Here is a 26,193-nt window from a genome sequence, read left to right on the forward strand (position 1 = left end):
AGTATTAATACAGATTTCCTTTCTGAAATTAGTAATCATCATACCATTAAAACTACTTTTCTGTATAATTCATGTCTCCCCGCAAAAATATACAAAATCCAGATTTGCCAGAATCTTCATATAATTATTATGCTTTTTCTAATGTTTCTTTATTCTAGAGTCCTTGGATGAGCTGACTTGCTTAGTGGTAAAGTTATTTTCAGAAGTAGAGAATAAAAATGTCCCTATACCAGAGTTTCCTGAACATCCTTTCCAAGAAGAACATCTCCGGGTACGTATAGAGATATATCTTCCATCAAGAGTGTATACCTTAAATGATTTTTTTTATGTTTCAGTGTTACATTGTGCACTTCAATACTTTTGTATCAGTGTCCCTGTTAAGTTCCGTATTTCTTTCTTAATTTTCCACCCACCTTTCCATGCTGAGTATAGTATAGTTTTGTATAGTTTATAGTAAAGGTTGTATATTTGGTTGCAGCTGTAAGCAACTGAGAGATAATTAATTCTCTTTTTGTTTGGATCATGAATGGCTAAAGTGTTGCCCTAAGTTTTACAGCCCTTTACTTTTGAGATTTTGTTGATATGTTTGTAATAAAATCTGTATGTGTGAAGGGAACATGGTATGTGCTCCTGAGATGAATAAAATAATGAGAGTTTCCTTTTGTTTATGGATCTCCTTGTTTATTTTCCCCCTCAGCAACTTTACAAAGTGGTACCTATTAAGGACATTAGAAATCTTTATGTCACGTTTCCTATACCAGACCTTCAGAAGTACTATAAGTCAAACCCTGGCCATTATCTTGGTCATCTGATTGGGCATGAAGGCCCGGGAAGTCTTTTATCAGAGCTTAAAGCCAAAGGTAAGTCCTTTGAAGGTAAAGAATTAAAAAGTAATTTATTACACGATTTTTAAAGCTTAGCTACGTTTCATTTAAAATTGACCTCTGTATGTTAAATTTAAAGCCCCCAACTGTTTGAGTAATTTGAGTTGTAAGTCATTTTGCACTTTATTTTTGTTTCTGTGGTGGGTAAAAAGAAATAAATAACAGGCACTCTGACTACTGAAGCTAGTATTTCTTGCACTGCCTTTTATCTGCCCCTGTTTAGAGAGTTATATGAACTTTGACATAATGATCTTGTCTCTATTCTGTCGCTGACTTAGAGACTACTGTCAGGTCCCTTAATGTCTGGAAGACTACAAGAGTGTATCTTTCGCTATTTTTCTTTATATTACTGTGTTCCAAACAGAAATAAATTACCCAGTAGTCAAATCATCTTGAGTTTGTCATATCACTCTGAGCACAAAATCAGGTAGGTCTGACTTGTGTTATGTTTAACTTGCGCTGTTGCTATAGGCATTAGGGAAGAGAAGGAGAACATGAAAAGTAGTCAAAATGTTAAAAAGGAAAAAAAGGTAATTTAATGTTGCTGAAGCATACAAAAAGCAGCACAAATTGTTACAGATTTGTTTATGTAATATATTTTCTTTTTGATTTCGTAGGATGGGTAAATACTCTTGTTGGAGGACAGAAGGAAGGTGCTAGAGGTTTCATGTTTTTCATCATTAATGTGGACTTGACAGAGGAAGGACTTCGTAAGTGAAGCACTATGTCTGCATTCCATGTTATTCCTGATCTGATGGGTTTGTGTTTGTACCCAAAGAGACTAATTGTGTTTATAGCTTGAAAGCCAATTTATTTTAATTAACTGGTTGTTTTTCTGTGTTTAGATCCTCTCACTATGCTAACACACTTAATCTAACATAAGAAACCGACTTATTTGAGGTTATATTAAATTAAAGTATTTCATTAAACATTTTAAAGTAAATTTCTTTAAAAGAAAAGCCTTTGTGTGCTACTTATTCGTACTATTTAGACCTGAGTTAAATGATATTATAAATCAATATCTTGTGTTAAGACATGTTCAGTGCTGTTCTCAGAATTGGCTGAGGACCTAAACACTTAACCTTAATTCATGTCTGAGAAAAACATGTTTAACTTTGCCAATGGGATTGCATAGGTACTTAAATATCTTGATGTATCAGGGTGTAATTAAAAATAAAACCTTACATATTTGTGTTCATCAGAATTTTTTCTTTGTGCAGAACTCAGTGAATTATTAAGCAAGTATATTTTTCTTTCCAGTGCACGTTGAAGATATTATTTTGCACATGTTTCAATATATCCAAAAACTACGTACAGAAGGACCTCAAGAATGGGTTTTCCAAGAGTGCAAGGTACAGTGATTGGTACTTGAAATATGCGGTGGTTGTATTTTTACAAATTTTCCGATTATAAGTAGAAACAGATTCATTGTCTGTGGAAGTAGCTTTTAATAATCACATGGTAATTAAGTTTATTAATTTTAAAGGTGCCAACATGACACAGATGACAAGTACATTCAGAATATATTGTCTTAATGTAGATGTGAAATGCTCTTATAGAGCTGTGAGTTGACATTTTATGCTAGTATAATGGAGGTGGAGGAAGAGGTATCTTACTCTGTCCACAAGGATTTTGCATAACCTTCCTTAGTCTTCACTGAAGGCGGAGGCGGGGAAGCATTTGCTGTGAGGGGTAACATAGAATTGGAAATTCAAATGGCTGGTATTCTACCCCTCTCTTCTTTCATGTGTCAAATTGTATAGTTGATATTGTAAAAGCAGTAGGACATTTAAGCTGCTGTTTGTTCTTTCATGTTTTTGAGAGGTGAACTAAAACTTTTCATGGAGTACTTTGGCTGTACACTTCAGTCTTTGCTGAACCGTTCATGCTTCTTGTAAGTCTGTATGGTTCTGTGTGCACAGCAAAAATGTAAAGTATCCTATTAGAATGAAATAGTACTGCACTTCTCAGTGACAGTGTGAAATAAAAACAGTTTTATTTATATATATAGTCTATATAGAGTAGAAATTCTGCAGATGCGTTAACTTTGTTTCTTGCATTTTGACACTGTATACCTGTAAAAGAAGTGTCTTTACCTCTGCTAAAAGTCCCAATGGAATTGTTTCACTGTCATTGTAAGCAAATAGAAGATTTGAAAGAGGTAGTTCCATCCTCCCATCTCATCCCTGTGTCTTTCCCTTGCTCCCTTCTTGTATCAGCCCCAGCACTCCTGAGGCTGTGAGGTGAGTCAGAAGAGCTGGCAAACTAGTTTGAAAAGAATCTTCTTTCAGCTGAATTGTTGAATTAACCAGACTCTCTGCATGGTTTCACAGAAGGATGGACTGTCCTTTTCATTGGCCTTATAGTCTTAGATCTCTTTAATTCACTCTTGCCATTGTATTGTAAGAATGATGTGTTCTATTTCTGTGGCTAAGACAGCATCAAGAAACACACTTTTTCTGTCTTTAAACTCACCTTTTGTACGGCTGAACAAAAAAGGAAGAGGGGAAAGGCTTCAGTTCATTAGTATACAACAAACATTGCACTGGAACACTATACGTTGCTTCTATCAAAGTTGGTGTGTTTTCAAATTATCAGGAAATTTAAATATATGAGCTATGGGACAAATCTCTTATTACAAACAGGACTTACAAGACTTGAGTAACACTTCACATTGTGAGACTATCCGAAATTGCTTGTGAGTTTTATGTTATAAAAAGGAATTAAGTAGCCAGTAATTATTCGTAAAATAGTCTTTAATATATGCTTTTCAACCTTTCCTACATTATTTCCTAGGATCTAAATGCTGTGGCATTCAGATTTAAAGATAAAGAACGACCACGAGGTTATACATCAAAACTTGGAGGAATGCTGCATGTAAGTGGGGGCGGGGTGGGGTTTTTTTGGGGTGTTGTGTTTTGGGGTTTTGTTTTGGTTTTTTGGTTTTTTTTTTTGTTTTTTTACAATATAGTAATCATGTATAGTATGATTGATTACATATAGTATGTTTGATTACACTCTTAATAAATAGAAGTACTTGCAAAGGTCCTTTGCACTTCTTGAGCTGAGAAAGCTAATATCATACTGCATAGATCTTAGTTTGGGCAGTCAGTAAGTCACATTTCCTTCATTCTCTACCACTTATACTTTTATACTTGGCAGGACTGATTTTACAGTAACTGGAGTTGTTATTTGATCTGTTTCAGTGTTTCTTAAGACGTATGTACCTTGTCATTCTGTGTCTACCTGATAGCTAAATGTTCTCTAGGGAAATATTAGAGAAATAATATTTTATCATAAACACAAGCACTATGTTTCTCAATGCTTCCGTAGTTAACAATGTTGAAATACTGCAGTAAGCAGAAATGTTTGTATTAGGATAGCAAATTAGAAATGTTTGACTCTACTAACGTGATTACATGTTGGTACTGAAAGAATCATCACGTAGCTTATACGTAGTCTTTATACTTCTTGCAAAATTCAGTTCCCTCATTTTGCACCAAAGGAACATTTAGGCAGTTGGGTTTTTTTGTCTCGTGAAATTCATGCAACTTCTACACATTGCAGCCATTCTCCATTGCACAGCTAACGTCTACATCTACTTAGAGGCATTTTTGGTTTCTTTGCAGGAATTCCTGTTAATGCTCCTACACCTTTAATTTGTAAAGTCTAAAATAGCGATGTTTAATTCTAGAATTGTTTTTCTGTTTACTAAAAAGCATTAGACTTAAAACATTTAAATGGATATTTAAAGGAGCTCCTATTTGTGATGCTGTATCTTGCTTTTGTTCTGTCAAAAGCATAAAATCTCTTTAACAAATGGACTTCTGACTTCTGAAAGAGTCTTTCAGTGGTCTGTATTTGTTGGATCATTCCGGATTACAATTGCTGTCTCCAAAAATCAGGCCAGGAAGTTGCCAGCAGTGTTCCAAAGAGCAGGGTATTGATTCAGGGCTTTTTTTTTTTCCACTGCTTTTCTTTTGCTGTGCTTTGCAGTATGAATGGTAATTCTGATTCTGCTGTTAGTTGCTTAAACACTAATAGAAAAATAACTTTTCTAGTTCTCTTTATTGCCTCTGAGTCATACTAAGTTTATGCTTTGAATTAACCAAGCTAGAACTGTTGTTTGGTGATTTCATGCGCTTACGAATACTATCTGTTTTTCATAACTTGGAGAAGAACCTGTGTATAAGTTAGCATGAGTAAATGCAATGTCATAAGTTGTTACATATTTACCAGAAGGATTTAAAAACCCTTTTTATTCAATAAAACAGAAGTTCATCTTTAAAGCACATTTGTGCTGGTTTAAGGAGTCACCACTGAGGTCTTGCTGTCAAATTACATTTCATATTTGTCAGGTGTAGGCTTGATTTTTCCAAGTAGTTGTTCCCTGATTTGCAGTGCGCTTTTTCTTTTCTTTTGTTTTGTCTCCTTAATTGTATAATTTTAAAAATTTCATTTTAATCTAATTGTCATATGTAGATTGTTTTAGTCTGTTTTATTTTAGTTGCATTATGCTCTGACCTTGCTGAAAAGTAATCACAGAATCACAAAATGGTTGAGGTTGGACTGGACCTCTGGAGGTCATCTTGTCCAACCTTCCTGCTCAAGCAATACAAAAATAACAAAGTAACCAAATAAATTTTATGTTCAGTTCCAGTTGGTGGGCAGACTGTGGACTGTGTTTGTAAAGGAAATAAAGTGTAGACTGTTGGTCACTAAATCTGTATTGCCGTGGTAATTTCAGATTAGAAGTGCATAGATTACTTAAAATCTCCCCTTCAGGGTGCTTAGTCTGCTTAGCCGTTAGTATAGAATGTAGTTAAATGAGTGTTCTTCAGTGTACGATGAATCTTTTGGACATAGACCTTTCAAATTCTGGATCTTTAGCATTCACATTTGAATTTTGTGTAACACAGGTTTGGTTCATTGTCCTTGGTCTCCAGCCCCCCTGGTCCTTTCTCTTTTCTAAAATCCTTTGTGTGAGTTACTCTGTGTTCTGGAAGTCATTCCACTGTAGTTTTTTGTATAATTATGTGATTCAGAAAGCCATTTTATAATAATTCTGTACAGCTGTATGGCAAACTGCAAGTACTTGGTGCTTAGGTCACCTAGTATTTTTCCCTTAGTAAACAGATGTTTACCAACAAAGTTTTTCTGTCAACCACACTGATCATTTCCAGAGGAATTGTAACTTTTTTCTTCTTAAATTGCAATGTACCTTAAGAGATTTTCAGTTTGATCCTAAATAAAAAATGTGAGAATTAAAATTGTCTAAATTTGTACTATGCTTTTAGATAATATACTTTCTTTTAAATTACTGTAAATAAAAATTGAATTCTTAGAGAATGCTAAAAAACTTAGTGGAGTGGGTTTTTTTTTTCTTTGTAATGTTTTGTTTTTCCCAAATGCACTCAAGTGAGTACTTTGTGTTCTTTTAGTGAGTACTTGGTGTTTTTTTATCTTTAAAAATATCCTCCAGGGGTCAGCATTTACCATGTGATTTACAGTTACTTCTAAACAGTATTTAAAGGTGGGTGGCTTTTTATGTTGAGCCATAAAATATTTCAAGAGAAAAGAACGGTAATATGCAGTATATAAAATTACCTAATGCAGGAGAAATATGATTGCATAGTTAGAGTACTACTCCAACTTGTTTAGTTTTAAGAGGAAGATTTTAAGACATCTATGCACTGCTAATTTGAAATTACCAAGGTAATACAGATTCAGTGACCAGAAGTATGCACTTCTATTTCCTTTATAAAACAGTAGATTTTTCATGCTTCGTTTTTGTTTAATTCATCTACATGTTTCTGGGCTTTGTTTTTTAGTATTACCCTATAGAAGAAGTATTGGCTGCTGAATATTTGCTTGAAGAATTCAGGCCTGATTTAATAGAGATGGTACTGGATAAATTGAGACCAGAAAATGTTCGGTAAGTTAAACTGCAATAACTTGTATTTTAACCCAAACGTAAGAAAGCAGATGAACTAATAGAAACACAAATTCTTAGGTGTCTCTTACAGCTCCAAAGTAAATGTCACTGAAAAAGAGCTAGTTGTTCTGTGTGTTAATGTCTCTGCTCCCCATTGAAAATAATCACTCTTTAAGTGCGTGCAACTCTTCCTGTTCAGACAGAAACATCCTTTCAGTCCTTTCTATGCAGGATGTCTTCCTCAGACTGAAATAGTTTTTAGGAAGATACTTACTCGGAATAGCTCAACTGTTACTGAGAAAAAGCCTAGTAAAATTATCCTGCCTCACTAAATTCTTGAGACATTTTATATAGAATGCTCTAATATTCATAATTTGGGGCTAGGTCTGGAAATCTGTTAAGAGGATGGCTTTTATCTGCTGTATATGTTTTATTTTCTCTATGGAGAGCTATGAAACTTCATGCAGATTAGCAGACCCTCTGAAAAATATCAATTTATGTGGGTAGAAATAGCTGTGTCTTTAGCTGCTAAAATCTCTCAGACTTCCACAGCATCTCTTTCACGTGAGTGTAACCATACTGCACATGTGCTTTCTTTGCAGAGTGAGTGTGCTGCAGTACAAATTTCAGGGCTCAGTAATTGGTCAGGCTAGATGTTGAATGGAAAAGGGGAAGCCTCTCTCTCCTGTGCTTTTGAGGATCTTCTGTCGGCACCCAAGCAGGGTAGAAAAGGGAGGCCGAAAGAACAAATTTACCTAATGTCTACTTGAATACCTAAAGAACAGTAGTGTGACCATGATGAGGGAAATAATACTTTGCTGAGATGATAATTTACAAGTGAAGGAATCTGGAAGCTATAGAGAAGAAAATGAGGGCAGGTGAAAAAAGGGCGTATTAACTGAGGAGGAGGAGGGGCTGGGCAAATGATTAACGAAGGGAGGAAGAGCCTGGGACAAGAGAGCTGGCAAAGGACATCATGGGGGTAATTTATAGGGGGGATATTGGTAGCTGTGGGGAACTGGTATCTCAGACAGGAATGGATAGAGAGGCTGGCTAGTGGAACTTCTGGGGATGGCTAAGTGCAGATAGGACAAAAAAAATGAGAGGGGGATAGGAATTGGGACTAGCAGGCAGAGTGGAGGTAAGAGAGCAAGTCTAGAAGAAAAGATTATGTCAGGCTTAGCAGGGGTATTCAACTGAGTCCTGAATCATGGAAAGAGGGCAAACAGAAGAGGCAAAGAGGTCTGAGACAAGGAGCCTGAGGTAGGACAGCAGTAGAACTGATGGGACCAAGCTTGGAGGAACTGAGCAGAAAAGCCTGTGCAGACTAAGTGCAGTATAGTCTACAAAGGGCAAAGAAACTAAAGTTTACCAAGTCTTGCTATTTTTGTGTTTTTTTTTTTTTTTTCTCTGCAGATGTATGCTTTTTTCCCTCTTTTTCTCCTGTTTCAGTTCTTACAGAATAGAAATGTTTGGAATTACCTGATAAGATACCAGTACCGTGTATTGCTCTGCCTGCCCTACCAATGTAGTTGGAAGTGTGTAATGAAAGTAACAGGAATCTGCAGAAAGAGAAAAGTACGGATTCAAAGTTAAGACTTTTTAATGCTGCTCAGGAGAACTGAATTCCTTGCTTTGTCACAAGCTTCCTAAATGGCACAAGACAAGCTCCTAAAACAAACTTTTCACAGCAAGCACTGTTTATCAGTGTTTTTGGAAGCCAGGTTGATTTTTTGATGATTTTTTGGGGGGTCTGTTTCTGAATATGTTCCACACTGAAATTTTCAGATGGTGTTGGATATAGAAGGACAGCGAGGCATGCATTCATATATTTCTAGAGTTTATATATTGCAGCCTTCTGAAATTACTGTGAATTACTTAAGTTTGGGCACAAATCTTCACTATGTTTGCTCATAGGACAAAATCTGTCTTGTATATTCGTTTAGTTTAAGAAGCATGTTACTCTATTTTCAAAAGATGCTATATTTCAAATAATTACTGGATAAAGTAGGATAAAATTGGATTATGAACTGTATTTGCAAATGTCATGGGGGTTCTGCTGTTTCTAGGGGTATACGAGTAATGATAAAATAAATGGAGCTGCCTATATTAGTGACTGTAGTTGCCATAGTAATTAATGCCCTTTAAAGAAGGGCCTATATCTTTGTGCGTGGGTGTGCATCTATGTGTAATGTGTGTGGGATACTGCAACTGAAGCTTGAATATTACGAGAGATCATGTTTTGAACAAACAATACTTTAAAGAAAATTTCCAGGTTCTCTTTCTATTGTATTAAATACTTCTATTTTGAATGTATTTTCATGACTGCCCAACTTCTTGGAAATTTGATACAAGAGCTTACCTTTAACATAAAGGATGTTTTTAGTAATTAAAAGAGAGAATATATAATTACTTCTTCTCTGAAGAAAGCTTAACCAAATTCCACATGAATTTGAACTTTTAACAGGTTTTAGAATTGCTTGCAAGCAATAGGTAAACCATTTTTTATACTGATTTAGTAAACAAGCTACAGGTGCTTAATCAGGTCTGATGTTTTATTATAGCTTCACATAGCTTTGAAATGTGGCTCTTAACATTGCAAGAAAACATTGTTAATATTATCTTAGGGAAGGATACCTTTTGTAATGTAAATTGGCTCTTTCTTATTAGCCAGAGAACTTCCAAAGCATCTGCTTGCTTAAATTTTCAAGAATTGCTAGAGGAAATTAATACATGTAAATACATTCACAGACTCCTTAAGCTTATGAGATGTTGCTGGATGCCACAGACCACTCATCAGTTTTCTGTGTTACTCCTGTTGCTGGCTATGCCAGCCTTCTGACATTCCCTTCCAGTTGACAGTACTTCAGAATAAAATAGCCATAATTAACTTGTTCAAAAGTTACTAGTGTGAGAAAGGAAAGTGTAGAGAAGGCAGATAGAGGGAGAAAATTCAAGTCTATAGAATATGGTCAGAAGCACAGGAATAGTGGTAACAATTTTTAGAAGAATTTAGAATGTTACATGGTGTGCTTTTTTCAAATATGTAGTAAACATAGCTGTTTCACAATGTTCTTTTATTTTAGTTAATATAAGCACATATTTGTACTTGCAGTTGCAATTCTGCATCCCTCTTTGTCCTCAGTTTAAAAAAAAAAAAGACAAGAAAAGAGCAAGACGAGCAAGAATCTAAATAGAAAGAGAGGAAAAAGTACTTCTAAAAAGACATGGAATTTAGCCGTAACTTGTTTAGTAACCAGGGAAAATAATTGTTTACTATTATATGTATCTTTTATTTATAGTAATTTTGTAGGGTTACATCAGTCTTCTCACATTTGACTAAGTGACTTGCTGGAGATGGGAATATTCTCTATACTTGGTAATTGTGAATTAATTTTAAACTAAAAAAGGATTTTTTTTTTCCCAAGATGGAACACATCTAGAGCAAATACCAACTGAAGATGATCAGCTTTAGTATTTGAAGCAATTGGGAAGCATTGATCCTTCAGATAATGGAGATAGTTGTTTCATCTCAGCTTTTCAGATTCAGCCTGTTTTGAATGCTGTGTGTATGACTTTTCAAGTAGCAAAGTGTAGTACATTTAGACTGGAGAGGCACAGTGGTGGGGGTGTTTTGGAAACTAAGTTTGATAGAATAGGTATGCCTTTCTGTACAGGAAGGTCTCAAAGTTTTCATAATGGAAGAGTGATGGTGGCATAGTGACTGAATCAAGAAAGCTTGTGATCAGAGAGGGATGGTCATCTAGTAACTTCTCCATGTAATCTTGGGCTTTAAATGTCTTAGATCTCACCCTGCTTTCTTCTAGCTTGTTGTTACTGTGCTTTCTTTTTGGATGCTGGAAGAAATATGTTGCATTTAATCTTCCCTCAGGACTAACTACATTACCTGGCTTAAGAAATAGATTATAATGATTATGTTATTTTAAGCATTTGAATAAAAAAGCTAAATATTGGTAGATAAAGGGACTTTCAAAGCTGGAATATACCTGGCCTTATGGCCTCTTCAGTTTATTGTTAAAGAAATTATATATTCTTTTTGTTGCAGAGATTTTAGGAGGGCTTAAAGATAGTAAATACACATAGGTTAGTTCTCTGAAGCTTAAATACCCACAGCTGTGCCTACGGTTCTCCTGTTAAGGCTTAAATATAAATACATACAAACTAGAGAGTGACCAAAGACTGATTAAATGCAGTTCTAACAGTGGAATTAGCATAACATAGATCAAATGAGGCCTGCAGGAGGCCTATAATGATGTAGCAGCGGGCATACTTTGAGTTTGAATGGTATATGGTCAGAGTAATGATAAATGTATTGCTTATTATGTGTAGACCAAAACCATGCTAGCGTTTGCTATTGCCATAACAACGATGTATTCACATCTTAGTTCTCTTTATGTCCAGACTATTTGTCTTCTCCAGAACTATAACTTATAAAAAGAAACCCAAAATATCAAACCAAATTTAAGATTCTTAAGTGTCGTGTTGCTTTTCCTGCTTCTCTAAATGATACATTTTTTCAGCATAGACTTAGAAGTTATAGTTGTGCTTCTATGATAATACTGCAAGCTGATTTTTCTCAGATGTAAAAGTATAAGTCCTTTCAATTTTTTTCATCTTTTACTTAAGTAAGATAGTTCAAAGTGTGGTAAAATGTAACAAGGAATATAATTTTATAGCATCTTTTATTTAAATTGCTGGCAAGATAAAATATCTTTTGGGGGTGAAACTTAGTTAAATATTACTAAAAGTGATTTCATTGTATGTTACAAAGATTTGAGAAAGCCACTGTGGATTTGCATTTTTAATGGGCTTTCTTGAAAGAATGAGTTGAGATTATAGATGCTAATAGAAGTATCCCCTTGTGGTTTACTTTTTTTTATTACATCTGTATCTATATGCATGTAGTAAACTATCAGTCCAGTAGCTCGTTTCCTTCTTTTGTCTTTGCTTGAGCAAATTGTATATACTAATAAAAAACTGTGGACATGTGCTTTTAAATATCTATATGTGTCCTGGTTATCCACCATTTACTGATATTTATGCTCGTGTTTACCTTTCTATTCTTTTTTATGAAAGAATTAGTATGTGCCACATCATCCTAACTTTGCCTGTTGGTTTTTTTTTCCTGTTTTGTTTTGGTTTTTTTCTTTTTATGCCTTGCAAAAATTGTGTCTTGCAATGGTTTTGTTTCCATTTATTTGAATTTTTCTTTTGTATAGTGGTTTTCTTTATAATTTCCTTTTCATAACCCTATTGGAATTCACCTAAGGGTTTTTCTTGGCATATCTATATTGGGGTAGCTGCATTCACAGTTGGAGACTACTGTTCAATATCTTTTTTAAAAGGGTAGCTTTTCGACTATTATTTTCTTAACAAACTGTGTTTTTAAAAAGTATGGAAAAATATCCATACTCACAGATGGTAGCAAGTATCCATATGTGCTTCTATTTGACTGAACCATAACAGGAAGTTTCCATATTCTCCTCCCCCCTCCCTCCCCCGCACACTACTTGTTGCATTTAGTGGCTTAATTTCCCTAAGAGAGAAACCTTTTTAAGATGTAAGTAGCATTTTTACTTGTTCAGACTGCATTGGGTTTTGCCAGCCATCTGTGAAGATAAGGGAATAGACTTGGCATGTGTTGCAATCTTAGCTGAAAAATGTAATTTTCCCATAATTTCCAATACAATTTTTTCCCCTCATCTGCAGAATAAATGCTCCTATTAAAATTTAAGAAGGTAGTGACTCATCAGATTAAGCAACTAAAGAACATTTTCCCCTGGATAGTAAATGGACTTTTTTCCTCTCTTGATATCTGAAGTGCAGCACTAGTACTGTCCTAGAGGGAAGAAAAATAAAATGAATGCCAAAAATGTTGATACAGAAATTTTTAAGGGCTGGAATTTCACAGGTACTGAGCAAACAGTTATTTCAATGCAGTCGATGATGCTCATCCCTGATGATAAACATGTTATAAATATGGAATGTATGTGTTTATTTTTTAATTGCATTGTATCTGAGTAAAAATTTTGAAAATCACAATTTCTTCACTTATTTGCCCCCAGAAACCATTGTGTTTGTAGAGACTTAGTTTTATTGAACCCTAATAAATAACTCGTGCTTCTGCAGAACGATTAGAATGCTGCACCCCAGCAACATCTCTCTGCATGTAGTTTCCCCTCTTACTTTGTTTTCTAATGAGATTTGTGTGGAAGTGGCTTTGAATAGCCTATATTGTCTCGCATTGCTTTTACTGATGGTTTTGGGGGAAGTTATAAACAAATCTAGGCTTTTGCTGGTTTTGTCTCAATCATGTTATTTTATGCATTTGTATAAGAAATGTGGAAATTTTTCTGTTGTCTGACAATATCATCATTTGAAAGACGAAGTTTAAATTAGTTCCTAAAAAAAGCAGTTGTTCCTTTTTAAGTATAAATTCATTTTTTTGCCACAAATTTGCTTTGACATGTCTGTTACTAATACCACAAATACGGTGGTCTCAAAGTCTATTACTTTTTCACCCATAGAAGCTTGAGTTTAGTTATGTAAATCTGGAATATAATAGTTGATAATCTTTCCTGGAAGTACATTCATTTTAAAGCACACGTTCTCTTCCCAAGTAACACCCTTCTGTGGATCTGTCGCTTGTAGCTTCATTTTAGATTTCAGGAGAGTGAAAAACAAGATGGTATCTAGTAAATATGTATCGCGTTACAGAAATTGTGCTTGGTTTTGAAAATTGACCATAACTGAGGATTACAACAGTTTGCATGTACAAGAATGTACATTGAGAAGTAAATTGCATTTATAGTTTCAGCTCTGTTCCATGTTCATGAATGGCTTGGGAGCCTAACTGCACTGGTTGAGTTTAAATATGTTATAAGCAGGTCCTGTTAAAGATTGCCTGATTGCCTGTCTTGCTTTTCCAGTGCATTTCAATTCTGTCTTAAACCACATGGATGTTCATAGTGCTATACAGCACAACACATAAATGAAAAGCAAAAGTAACATTACATAATTGGTAACTTTAAAGATGCGTCATGATACTTTTAAATAACTGCATGGCATTGTATTTCTACCTGTGATGCTGCTTTTCCCCTCTTCTTTTCCTGGCCTGGTGTTCATTGCTGTTGGTGCTTGTATCTTGGTTTAGGTTGTAAGTCTCAGGCAGATGAAATGCCTTTTGGTTTATTTCATGTGGTTGTGGGTATGTTTCTGAGAGCTCAAAATGTAAGTAATCATTCCAGTAGTGATTTGGGGTATAGGGAGGGCAGGAGGATCCCTTGAAGCAGAACTGCTTGAAAAATTGCACTGCTGATTTCCACAATTTCATTTTCTATATGTTGAGCAGTCAGAATTATTTTTAGCTCTTTAATTTTAGTATGTTCCTACAGCAAATGTTTGGGTGCTTGGATTGTCACTACTGCTTGACCATCGGTACGTTCGAGAAGGGTAGAAGGAGTGAATGTCGAATAACAGAGATCTGTGTATTATAGTGTAAAACACTTCTGTCTTGTTGCTCAGACAGCATGATTATTGGAATTTTATTAGGATAATCTTTTAGCTTAAGACTCATCTTTTTTTGGTTTTTTATTTTTAATTTTTATTTAATGGATGGAAAGGCCTGGTAGGTTGCTCTGAAATTCTAATAGACTTCATGATTTTTATAGTCTCCTAGCAACTTCATTTGTACATGATAGAGCTTTTGCTCACCAGCTGTCCAAGTGCAAAATGCAAAACATAGTAGAATATTTCTATGTCTCATTTTAATGTAAACAACAATCTCTCTAATAGATTTCACCTTGTTGACCGAGCTAGTGTCTGCTGTGTTGCAAGAACAAATTCTCTCTAGGATTAAAGTGCTTAGTTCTTTGCTGAATATTTATTTAGTATTGTTCGTTTTGTATAAAAAATGAAGTAGATGTAACATGCAAACAGATATGAAACCATTTTGTATGTCAATGGCCATTTCTATTGCCATTTGCGATGAGAGATGAAATAATGTATCTCTTAGAGATGAATATTTTCATTCTGGTTTGGATATTGCGTAACTTTTACAGAGGAGCAGGGGTTGTTTTGTGTATGTGTGTGCGTGTTCATGCTAATCATGTGGTTCTTTCAAAGGTGGGGAGTAAAAATTTCTCCCTTCCTCATCCCAGAGGAAATCTGCATCCCTGAAAAGTGAGATCTGATTGCTCCTCTTTAGTGTGTATGATTTAAAATATTGTCTCAAAATGAGACAGTCTGTGGTGCAAGTTCTGCTTCAATTTTTGAATCTACTGCTAGCGAATGTGTCTTTACAGTCCCATGTGACTCTGAGATGTACTTGTCATTTATTTAAATGCATCTAATGCTAGCTATTTACCCCACTGCTCTCCTGCTACTCGAGCTGCAATGCACAGATTGAATTATTAATAATTTGAAAATCTTCATAATAGGGAAATCTAGAACTAAACAGAGCAGAATCCTATTTTCTTCAACCTTCTTGGATCATTTAGTCATTTATGTGTAAACATTAGATAAAAAAGGGGGGATGAGGACATAGGCATTTACAATATTAATAGTCCACATATTTAAACTTTTCAACGTATTGCAAAATTCATCCCAAAGGTATTCTCCAGTAGCATATTTGTAAAGTAAAATACTATAGTTTGAGGCACATCCATATGCCTGTTTTGATTTACGCTCCACTTTGCCGTGCACATTAAATACACAACAGAATGTTCCTGGCCTGAAGATATTGTGATTAAAAAAAGAACACTTACATTCTATATAGTTTTATGTTTTAATGTGCATTTTAGCCATCTGCACAAGATTTGACAAAGTTCGTTACTGTGCTATTCAGTATCTAGAGATTGTTAAATATATGTAGGAGATAATTGTGCTACTTTTTTTGACCATTACTGAATTCTTATAAACATCTATTTACTCTTAAAGCTAGCTACTTATTTCCATTGAATACTCTTTTGTGTTGTAGGTTATTAAAAAGAATTAAAGGAGTTTTCTTGATACCTATTATGAAGACTACTGAAAAAATACTGATAGTTTTGTAATTTTCTTTATTCTGGATTTCCTCTTATTTAGGTGTATTCTTTAGTTCAAGGAGTGTCTGGACGATGCTTTTAGTCATATGGTTTAGTTTTAGGTAGTCCTGCGAGAAGTGGGGAGTTGAACTTAATGATCCTTGTAGGTCCCTTCCAACTTGAGATATTCTATGATTCTATGACTTAGGTTTCTAATTGAGTATAATTCTGTGGTATTGACTGTAAAATACATTAATCTTCCTGCTTTTCTTCCCTTCCCCTCAAAAAAACCAAAACAAAACAAAAAACAAAACAAAAGAAACAGGTATCAATCTGAAATGAGAATATGAGAATGATACAAAATGAAGAAACTCTCTTACTATCAGACGATGAATGGGAGGATGAAACTGCAATAACGTAAATCTAAAACACTAGATCTGGAATAAAATTTCTGTAGTCAGTATTTTCACATATCAAGTGTTGATATAGGTGGTATGAAAAGTCTTGTAGTCAGAATTTTGTAGAAGATCTCAAGGACTGCTTTCTGTGTTTTTTGCAGAACAAGGACAAAGTCTAAAAAATAGAAATTGCATGCAACAATTATTGTGTGTAACTCTAGGTTGTAACACTTCAGAAAAACAGTAAAATTAAATGATGCTGATAACCTGATTTCATGGTCAACCTTAGAGTGTAGTTCAGTATATGTATATTTGCTATTCAAATGTACTGTGTAATTGTCCAGGGACCATTTCCAGAAAGAAATGCATTTTAGTGATGGAACAGAAATAGTGCTCTGAATCATTTCTCACAGTCTTTTCTCAGTCACATTCATGACAAAGTGCTTCGTCTCTTTGTTTTCAGAGTTGCAATAGTTTCCAAGTCTTTTGAAGGAAAAACTGATCGAACAGAAGACTGGTATGGAACACAGTACAAGCAAGAAGCAATTTCTGATGAAGTTATTAAGGCAGGTTAAAACTTTTAATATATTCTAATATCTGCGAGCGAAAGACAGTGGTAAATTCTTTGTCTAATTTTCCATTTAGTTGAAGGGAGGACTTAAATCTGCTGCTCTACATAGCATGAAAATTGTACAATGAGTCTGTTAATATTATGAGAAGTAAGGATCTTCTGTTAGTCTTCAGATTTCAAATATTTATTACATAGGACAGATACATTTTAATGGTTTTAAACCATGTTAAGTACATGGAATGTTATACCATTTTTGCTATAAAAGATCCATAATATGCAGTGGCTACTTAAAAATGTAAGCATTAACTTTTTAAAACGTAGAAGTCTCTATTAAATGTTAATGAACTAATCTGTTCTTAAGAAAGGAATCTTTTTACAACTGCTATATGTAACTGTATTTCTGAAATTGATTTTTGCAACTTAGAAAATGAGTATATTTTGCCAATTAAATGAGTTTCTAAAAATCAAAACTCCAACAAAGGCGGTGGGCAAATCCTTATTGAAACTTGCTACTGATCTATTGTTTTAAGAAGAGATGGCTGTAAAATACAAGCTAGAGCTAAATTGGACCTGCCGAGCATGCTTTGAACAGACATTGCATAGGAACACTTCACTTTAGCTTGTCCGTACCTATGTTCTTGATTGGAATTCTTGCTTATGTAGTTAGTTTAATATCTTCATTTAGAGTTCACAGTAGCCGAAAAGATGAGACATAGAACCACCTTCCACTCCACTGTAAACTTTGAAAATTATTTTTTATCTTTTGTCTTCCTCCTTGGAGCACTTCATCCTGTTGATAGCCTACTCCAATTTGGTTTCCCAGATACTTCTCTCTTTCCCTGTAATCTTAGTAGTATTTAAATATAAGCTAGTGGAACACATTTTTAAATCTTTTGTTACAGCATAAAATAAATAAGTATGTATCCATTAATTAAGCAGAAATTCCACTTAGCCTCGTTATTTCTGCTATTTATCTAGAAATGGCAAAATGCTGACCTGAATGGGAAATTCAAGCTTCCGATGAAGAATGAGTTCATTCCTACTAACTTTGAGATTTTGCCATTGGAAAAAGATGCGACACAGTACCCTGCCCTTGTCAAGGTAAGCTATCTGTATTTGTTCTGTTTGCTAGCTAAGCTTCTGGGAAGTTAGCGGTTAATTCCTATGTGTTTTTAAAATACAGATCATGTCATATTCTGAGGTATAATAAACAAAAAAGTACAAAACTTAAAGATATTGCTAGAAAGACAGTAGAAAGTTCATTCTTGCTAAACTTTGGACTATGACTATTTGGGTTCCTATGAAAATGAATCTACAAACAGCTTGAACTCTCTTTGTCCTTTTGAAAGTGCGTTAACAATTGATAGAAATAGTATTAAAGCTGTTTATTCAGCAGAAGGGTGAGTGCCACTCTTGTGGGTTTTTTGAGTAGCGTTCAGTAAGTTGGGGGTGTAGACAAGGCTATTCTTTTGTAACCGTGAATGGAAAAAGCTTGTGATTGCATAGAAAAAGGGAGAGAGAGATGTAAACATGTAAATAAACATCACTCTCCAGTCTCCTGGAAGCATCATTTAATGTTCCCAATATGTTTAGCAAATCTCAGTTTTTCTGAGTATCTAAAATATACTAAAGCGTAATTGTCTTTGCTAACGCTCATCTCTGTTCTAGGTTTAGTTGGGAGATAAATAGGAAAAGTCTTCTGCAATTACGTGTTGAGCTTCAGCTTGAATACTCAATTCAGGAATACTTTTTGTGCACTAGATTAATATGTCTACTTCAGTGCAAAGACATCCTTCAGGAAAACATAATTGTTCTGCACAGGGCGTTTTAGGTATATACTTGAAGCAGTATTACTAACAGAGGAGGACTTTGAGCCTATGTTTATGTTCATCCTGAACTGAAACCCTAAACCTCAGCAGGGACACATACTACAGCTCTATTAAGTAACACTAATTGGTTTGCTACAGAAACTTGATAGTCCTTCAGTGTCTCTGTAGCAACTAGGCAATTGATCCACACAAAAGCTTTGCTTTAAGGCATCATTGCTGTAGAAATATATTTGCTTTTAGTTTTTCCTTTCCCTTTAAAATATGTTTTCTGAGGGAAAATGTTTTTAATCATCTGTACTTGATGAAATAGACATTATCCATTTCGCCTGCATCTCTTTTACTTTCTCCCCACCTGTATGTCTGTGCCATTTTCCTTTTGTGGGCCCTGGCATTTGTCTGACCCCACAGCAAAACATTGCAAGAACTAGATCAGCAGAGATTAGCTGTACAAAAAAAGCAATTTTTCTGCTGTTTTATATGCCTAAGTGAGCTTACTGTGGACTGGACCAGTGTTGTGGAGAAAGGGAGGGACAGGAACATAAGTGCAGGAACAGGATGGCCATTTTCACTGGCAGCATGTCACTAGGTCACCTCTGTTGTAAAGGCACATCTTGTCCTGAAAAACCCTCAGGAAGGAGGGCAGTTAGGATATGGGCTTTGGCCTGAGGGCCAGGTTGTTACTATGGACTGCAGCTACTGATCTCCAGCTATTGGATCAGGTCTCCAGTACTACAGACAGGCTCTGCTGTTTATCATTCTGTCCCTGATGTAAGGTGTATTCTGAATTGCGTAGTAGCAATTTAACAGAATAAGAATTCTGTGTCTCAGAGAGAAGCTGTAATTTGGCTTTTTAGCATGAGTCAAATATTGTGTAGAGGAAGGTATGCTGTAAGAGATGAGACTTACTTCTTTTATGCAGAAAGGAGGAGGAAAATACTATGCCAAATCCCTGAGAAGCAAAGAACATCTGCTCAAAAATAGGAGGAAGAGAAGTAATTTTACATTTAAAAGTTCTCTCTTATGTATAGCAATTTAAAGAAAAGGTGTTGGGGGGATAAAGGTAACTAGAATTGGAACAGAGAGAGAACATCTATTTCACAGCTTTTTGGAAGAAAAAACAATAGGGGAGGTTGTTTAGATTCTTTCCTGTACCAGGAGATTATTCTAAAAAATTCTGGTGACAGATCTTTTAACTAATTTCTAACTAGTTTCATTACATTTTTAAATGCGTATGTGTTTTTTATTACCAATGTTACTTTAAAACAACATACAATGCATTAATATTTTTTACTAAAAGCATTAAATACACAATTATATTCTTAGTCTAAAACATGTAACCATATGCTGCTGTAATGCTGCATAATGGCACATCTTTTAATGCCAGCATTAGCAGGGAATTTTGTGACACTAACTCTATATTTGTCTTTGATAACTCCTGCTCTAGAAAAGTAGTTCCCATGTTGATCATAAACTCGTTCACAGTGCTGCAGCCATTTAACTGCTTGTTAAGGTGGCGTATGATAAGAAGAGAGTCTCAATGAGGATAGATGGATGTATACACAAATGTATATAGCAAGAATATGAATTTAAAGGGACAACACTAAACTGAGATTTGAAGTGGTGAAGAGACTTTTTTTAAAAATAGCGTAATATATTGCAGTTAAAATTTAGGTGACTTAACAAAACCTCTTTTCTTGACACAGGACACTGCTATGAGCAAACTATGGTTCAAGCAAGATGACAAATTTTTTTTGCCAAAAGCTTGTCTCAACTTTGAATTTTTCAGGTATGCAATGTTAAGTATATCACATAAATTGCTCTCCAAAAGTTTCTTGTTTGCTGGGAATCTGCACTTCTGTGGCAAAAACTTTCTTGCATGTAGTGAGGCTTTAAAACGTTTGTCCTTACTTGGGAATATGCAATAAAATACAGGTAGCAGGAAGGCTCATATAAGTTATGCAGTAGTTGAGTAGCAAGCAGTTTGAGGTGCTCCATCTATATTAACAGGAAAAATTTATCTAAAAATACTTTTAAAACAAATTTTCTTCTATGTTTTATATGCTATAGCTGAAATATGCCTGCCTATAGGACCTACTACATATTGCAGTATACCACTTTAAAAATGGGTGTGTATTGGTTTTAATCAATGACTAAATCGCAACTATTCTAAGATAAATTTCTTTATAAAATGCTATTCTGATAATGGTTTTAGGTTCAAATTCTGTTTTAATTTGCATAATGCAAGCCAGTATAAAATTCTAAGTGCTTAAAATTGTGGGATTTTATTTAACTGACACCAACAACTCTTTTTTTTTTTTTTTTTTTTTTTTAAGAAGAAAAGCATCTGTATTATCAATGAATGTGTGATTCTCACCTCAAGATGCATGATAGTGCTGTAATGTTAATTCTGGTCTTGCATTATTTTCGTCACAGGAAAATTACCTTTTTTTTTAAGTGAGCATGACAATGATATACCTTCTTAGTGTTCCTTTCAAGTAATAATTTCTAACTTTTGAATTAAAAAAAAATACTGCTGTCTTTAGAGTGCAGCTATTTCTGTGCTGGACTACTGAAAGTGAAAATAATTTCAGGAACTCTCCTCCTTTGGCCTAATTAAATGATTCGGTGATATTGCTGGAAAGCGTATTATGTGGGCTCTGATAGATACTCATAGATGCACTGTTGAGTCCTTTGTTTTGAGTAACCACCTGAAATTTTTCTTGGCAGAATTTTAGATAGAGGGTTTTTTCAGAGAGTGTCTTGGTACTGGTGTTGGTACTAGTTGGGGAAAATAGGTTGCCTGGGCATTTCCTCTTTCTTTTTGCACTTTGAAACCACAGGGCAAACATTACAACTATTCCAACTTCGACGTATCAGGAAATGGACGATCAAAATGGTAACTGCCCATCTCTTATTCAGAGAACAAATGCAATACTTTGCCTTCTTGTTCATACCTGGTGGCTTTCCCTTGTACTATGTTTGGCCAAAATCCAAAATAGGATTTTATCGATGGACACTGAGTTTATGTTACACAGTTGGGGTTTTTTTTTAAATCAATTCCAAATGAACTATGAGTTATCCAATTGCTATACCAGTTTGTGAACGATTAAAAGATAACAATTGATTTTATGTAGAGCACACAAACGGCTAAGTATGCGCACATACGCACAATATCATAGAATCATAGAATGGTTTGGGTTGGAAGAGACCTTTAAAGGTCATCTAGTCCAACCCTCCTGCAATGAGCAGGGACATCTTCAACTAGATATGTGGTGATAGTCTTTCCCAGTTAGATTTGTACTTTCATCTCAGTAAGTCCTTTTAAAAAGCCAGGAGTACTTGAGCTTTGCTGACTAATGTAATGGAATGATTTGTCTCTCTCATGCTAGGAATGGTTACAAGAGGAAAGCTGGCTTTTTTCTTGGGGTTGGGGGCGAGGATTCTTTCCTTTTCTTTAAAAATAAGATGGTAATTGTATATGAATGGATGCAAGGAGATTTTGACAATATTGGGTACATCATCTCCAAAAGAAGTTGTGAGCAGGTTTGTCTGGTTTTGATACTTAAGAAAAATTCTTAGTGAATCTCTCTCTCTCTTTTGAGACTGGTCATGCTGATGACCATTGGAGGAAATGGTGAAATGTATAGTGTTTATTCATGAGACTTGATGAAATTACCCATATCTCTTGTGGCCAAGTGAATTGGTGAATAAAGCCATCTTAATAACGTGGATTTTCATAAAAAGGTTTAGCCTCAATTCTAGATGAGAATATGGCTATGCTGCCTTGTAGCAGTTTACAAGAATTTGTTCACAGACTGCTTCAGTAAGATAGAAAAAACTAGGAGAATTTCTTCTGCCTGCAGCCCTGATCATCACAAATCATTGGAAGAATTCCTGACCCAGATGTTATAGCACATGTTGATGAATTAAGAGAAGGTTGATGAGGGTGGTTTCTCCTCAAACATACAAATCTAGTAGGAACAATCTGAGTATATGAACCTCTTGAAGTTGCCTTGTTCCAAAACTGAAATTCCTTACACGGCACAAGTCTTGCATTAAAGAAACACCACAGTAAAAACCTCTTGACACGGGACTTATCATCCCGTTTAAAGGATGATGATAAGCTTTTGCTTTTGTATGAATTATGACGTAAGAGCTCAACAAGTATCCTTTTTTAAAAGGAAGCAAAACATCAATGCAATGTGCTGTTGTTTTGAAAACTTTCTAAAGGTAGTTATAAACTGTGCACTTCAAGTTTCCCAACGTTTAAAGAGATGGATGTTAAAAACACAATGCTAATTATTTTTTAACTGGATGCTTGCTACCTTCCAGTTTAAGAAATATTTCAAGCAACTTGAGTTGCTCATAAGGTAACCCAGGATCAACACTTCAGTGTTGATTCCAGCTATGTCACTTACAGCTCTGTTTGAAAGGGGAAAAGACTTTAAGATTTTTCAAATACACTATCAGTGATTGAGCTGTTCTGCTTCCTCAAGTCTAGTCAAAAAAAGGTAAACTAGAAATAAGTATTTATTTACAAAGTTGTCAGTAATAGAAGGCAATTCCCAGAACAGTGTTACAATAATTATTTTCTGTTATTTTTCACTTGAGGATTAATGATTTAGTAGCCATCTTTATTTTCAAAACTGCCTGTTGGCCTTTGCCAGCTAAATGACTATAGAGGTTATAACTGATACGGAAATAGTAGTCACTCAAACTGCTTAAGTCTCTATTCTAGTATCAAAATGGAAAAGAATATAATGAGTTTGGAGGAAGGTTTATGATAACATAGGATTGACCTACATCTTGCTTTGAATTCAGCCTTAATTAAAAAATTCAATATTAATTGGATTTGCATCATTTGGCATATGAAATTGGCTCAGTTTTGGGAAATTCTCATTGTAGAGAGAAATGCAAATAGCAGAGTCTTCCCCCCCACCCCCCAACTGACGTGTTTGCTTAAGTTACACAATCCCAAGCCCAGAATAATAACCCAGTGGTAGTAAAAAAGCATGTCCTAGGCTAAGATTTCAGACTATAGTAGGCTCTGCTTCTCTAATAGAAATTTTTTTTTTTTTTAAAATCTCTTCTCATGCTTCCTTTCCTTAATTGAAAGGAAGAAGTCATCAAGGCCTTACTAAAAACTACTAGGAACCTTCTTAAAAATACCTTTGCAATTAATTTTGAAGTTATCAGCATGTGTGTTGTGGCAATGTGATCTTTGTTTTACTACATTATTGTTGGTATACACTGTGAAATACCATGCTATATAGGCATAAACATATATAATAGCATGTGTCTGAATATGACCATTAGTAACTGCTTAGGGAAAACAAATGCAAATGGTGTGGTTTTGAATTATAAGCCATATCCTGACAGCAAATTGTTTTAGATACTGCTGATTATTTCTGTGAAATTGATAATGCATTTACATGTGCTTCAGAAGCTTTAGAAATAAATATTCAATCATAGTACAAATAACTTGTCTTGACTTTGCAAATCTTTAAAACACACAGATATTTAACAACTAGCACAGCTGAAACATGGCTTGAGTCTTTGAGTTGCGTTTCTCTTTTTGAGAAATTTGCGACAGTATTATATGTGATTAGATGCTTCAAATACAACAGTAGAGCTTGTATAGTTCTTGCCATTAAAAAGATAACACAAAAAATTACAGTGGTATGATAATGGATATGCCAAACTTCTTTCCTGCGCTGAACTTACCATGTACTGCATATTTTTCATAGCACAAATTGCTAATCTCTTAATTTTTGTAATAGAAACTGCTTCGTTTTCTGATAGTGTAGAAGTATTAATTAAATTAATGTTCAGTACGTGGGCTTTCATTTCAGTCTGTTAAATTATGTTGGTTATTCAGGGTGTATTTAGTTTATTTTACTGCTGGTGAATTCTGATTGTGCAGGAAAGTAAATATAACTTGTCTTGATTTATGAGCAGAACTAAGAGAATATCTCTGGAATCTTCAATATATTTAAGCTCAAACCATAAGCAAGCTAAATAATTATTTTCAGATATGTTCGTATTTGGCTTCAGAATAGGAACCCTTCATAACAGGATCCATCAGCATACTCGCAGTAAATATTGTTTCCTTCAGATCGAACTTAAAAGGCCAAAAGAAACTGAGAAATAATTTTAAACTGCATATTTTACTTTCAACATTTTCTTCCAGCCCATTTGCTTACGTGGATCCCTTGCATTGTAACATGGCCTATTTGTACCTTGAACTACTCAAAGACTCCCTCAACGAGTATGCATATGCAGCAGAACTAGCTGGCTTGAACTATGATCTCCAAAATACCATCTATGGGATGTATGTAAGTACCCAAATCAAGGAAAAGCTTAGAGCCTTAAAACTACTTCCACTCATCAACATTTTTATATTGATTTGCTGGAAGGACTTTTATTTAAAAAATGGGTCTAAGGCTGTTACTCCTTTTGATCTTGGTTATTAACCATCCTTTCTTTAATTTGAATTTTAAGTTGAATTTTGTTCAAAGTCTTCAACAATCTTTCCATTCATATTAAGCAAATTTTCTTCTTTATTTTTATATCATTCATGAAATTAATTAGTTGTAAGATTTGTTCCTCCATTTAAAAAAAGAAAAAAAGCAACCCTAATCCAAGCTTACATATTTATTTCAGTTTGTCAGATATCTACTAAAAACTTTCTGACTGATGGGGTAGAAGACCCCCTTTTCATGCTATTAAATAAATGGTACACTTCAGCTTTCCTGTTCAAGAACTACTGATCATGAGGCTGCATATACATACTCTTCAGTCATGTTTCTTCATCCATTACTTTGTCACTGCTTGAGGTATCAAAGCATTTCTTTTGTTTTTCTTTTTGTTAGTCGCTACATTTATGCTGATCCTCTCCATTGCAACATGACATACCTGTTTATCAGGTTATTGAAGGATGATTTAAAAGAGTATACATATGCAGCACGCCTCTCAGGTTTGATCTATGGCATTGCATCAGGAATGAATGCAATACTTGTAAGTAAGAAAAAAACGCAGGAAGAAATGAAACAGCTTGGGAGTTGTTGAGCTTGGAGAAAACATTTGACTTCTGCATTTCTAAATGAGATGGTTAATGTTTTTTTCCTTGCATATTTCTCATGAATTAAAGGCAAAGCAAAACTGTGTTTTAATGAGTACTGAGTGACCTGTTTAAGATTGCGGTGTCTTGTGTGCAGTGCAATTGTTGCATTCTAGTTCACATTTTTACTTGCTTGCATGGTAATCTTGAAAGTACTATTGCTGGTTTCTATATAAAAAGATTAACTGTTCTGTTGAATGAATCTCAACTTTACAGATCTTGTTATAATTTTCTAATTCTGCTGTAGTGAGCTGTGGAGATGGATTGTGCATGTGTTCATTAGAAGGCAATGCTGGATATTTATGGCTTTTCCTTAGTGTTTGTTTTTATTACGTGTTTTATGATCTGTTTTAAAGTGCTGACAATACTTACTTGATAAATACTGATATTATGATAAATGGTTATTTCTTAC

General features: G+C 34.7%; 1 protein-coding gene across 10 annotated transcripts in view; it reads left to right on the top strand.

Moving 5' to 3' along the window:
* The window catches only part of IDE (insulin degrading enzyme), a 144,275-nt gene that overhangs the window by 74,978 nt on the left and 43,104 nt on the right, over nt 1–26,193 (top strand). For 8 of the 10 annotated variants that reach the window (XR_012674303.1, XR_012674304.1, XM_075154752.1 and 5 more), the window contains exons 6-15: nt 159–271; nt 698–860; nt 1,502–1,594; nt 2,145–2,236; nt 3,681–3,761; nt 6,716–6,819; nt 16,725–16,827; nt 17,811–17,933; nt 20,365–20,447; nt 24,852–24,996. Coding sequence is in view for 8 of the 10 variants with exons in the window: in XM_075154752.1 (XP_075010853.1) it covers nt 159–271; nt 698–860; nt 1,502–1,594; nt 2,145–2,236; nt 3,681–3,761; nt 6,716–6,819; nt 16,725–16,827; nt 17,811–17,933; nt 20,365–20,447; nt 24,852–24,996 (1,100 nt within the window). In the remaining 2 variants the exon portion in view is untranslated. Of the gene's footprint in view, nt 1–158; nt 272–697; nt 861–1,501; nt 1,595–2,144; nt 2,237–3,680; nt 3,762–6,715; nt 6,820–16,724; nt 16,828–17,810; nt 17,934–20,364; nt 20,448–24,851; nt 24,997–25,533; nt 25,679–26,193 lie in introns of all 10 variants that reach the window. The other 2 variants (XM_075154746.1, XM_075154749.1) reach the window with 1 other exon arrangement.

The sequence above is a fragment of the Calonectris borealis genome, chromosome 7 (assembly GCF_964195595.1).
Source record: "Calonectris borealis chromosome 7, bCalBor7.hap1.2, whole genome shotgun sequence".
Lineage (NCBI taxonomy): Eukaryota > Metazoa > Chordata > Aves > Procellariiformes > Procellariidae > Calonectris > Calonectris borealis.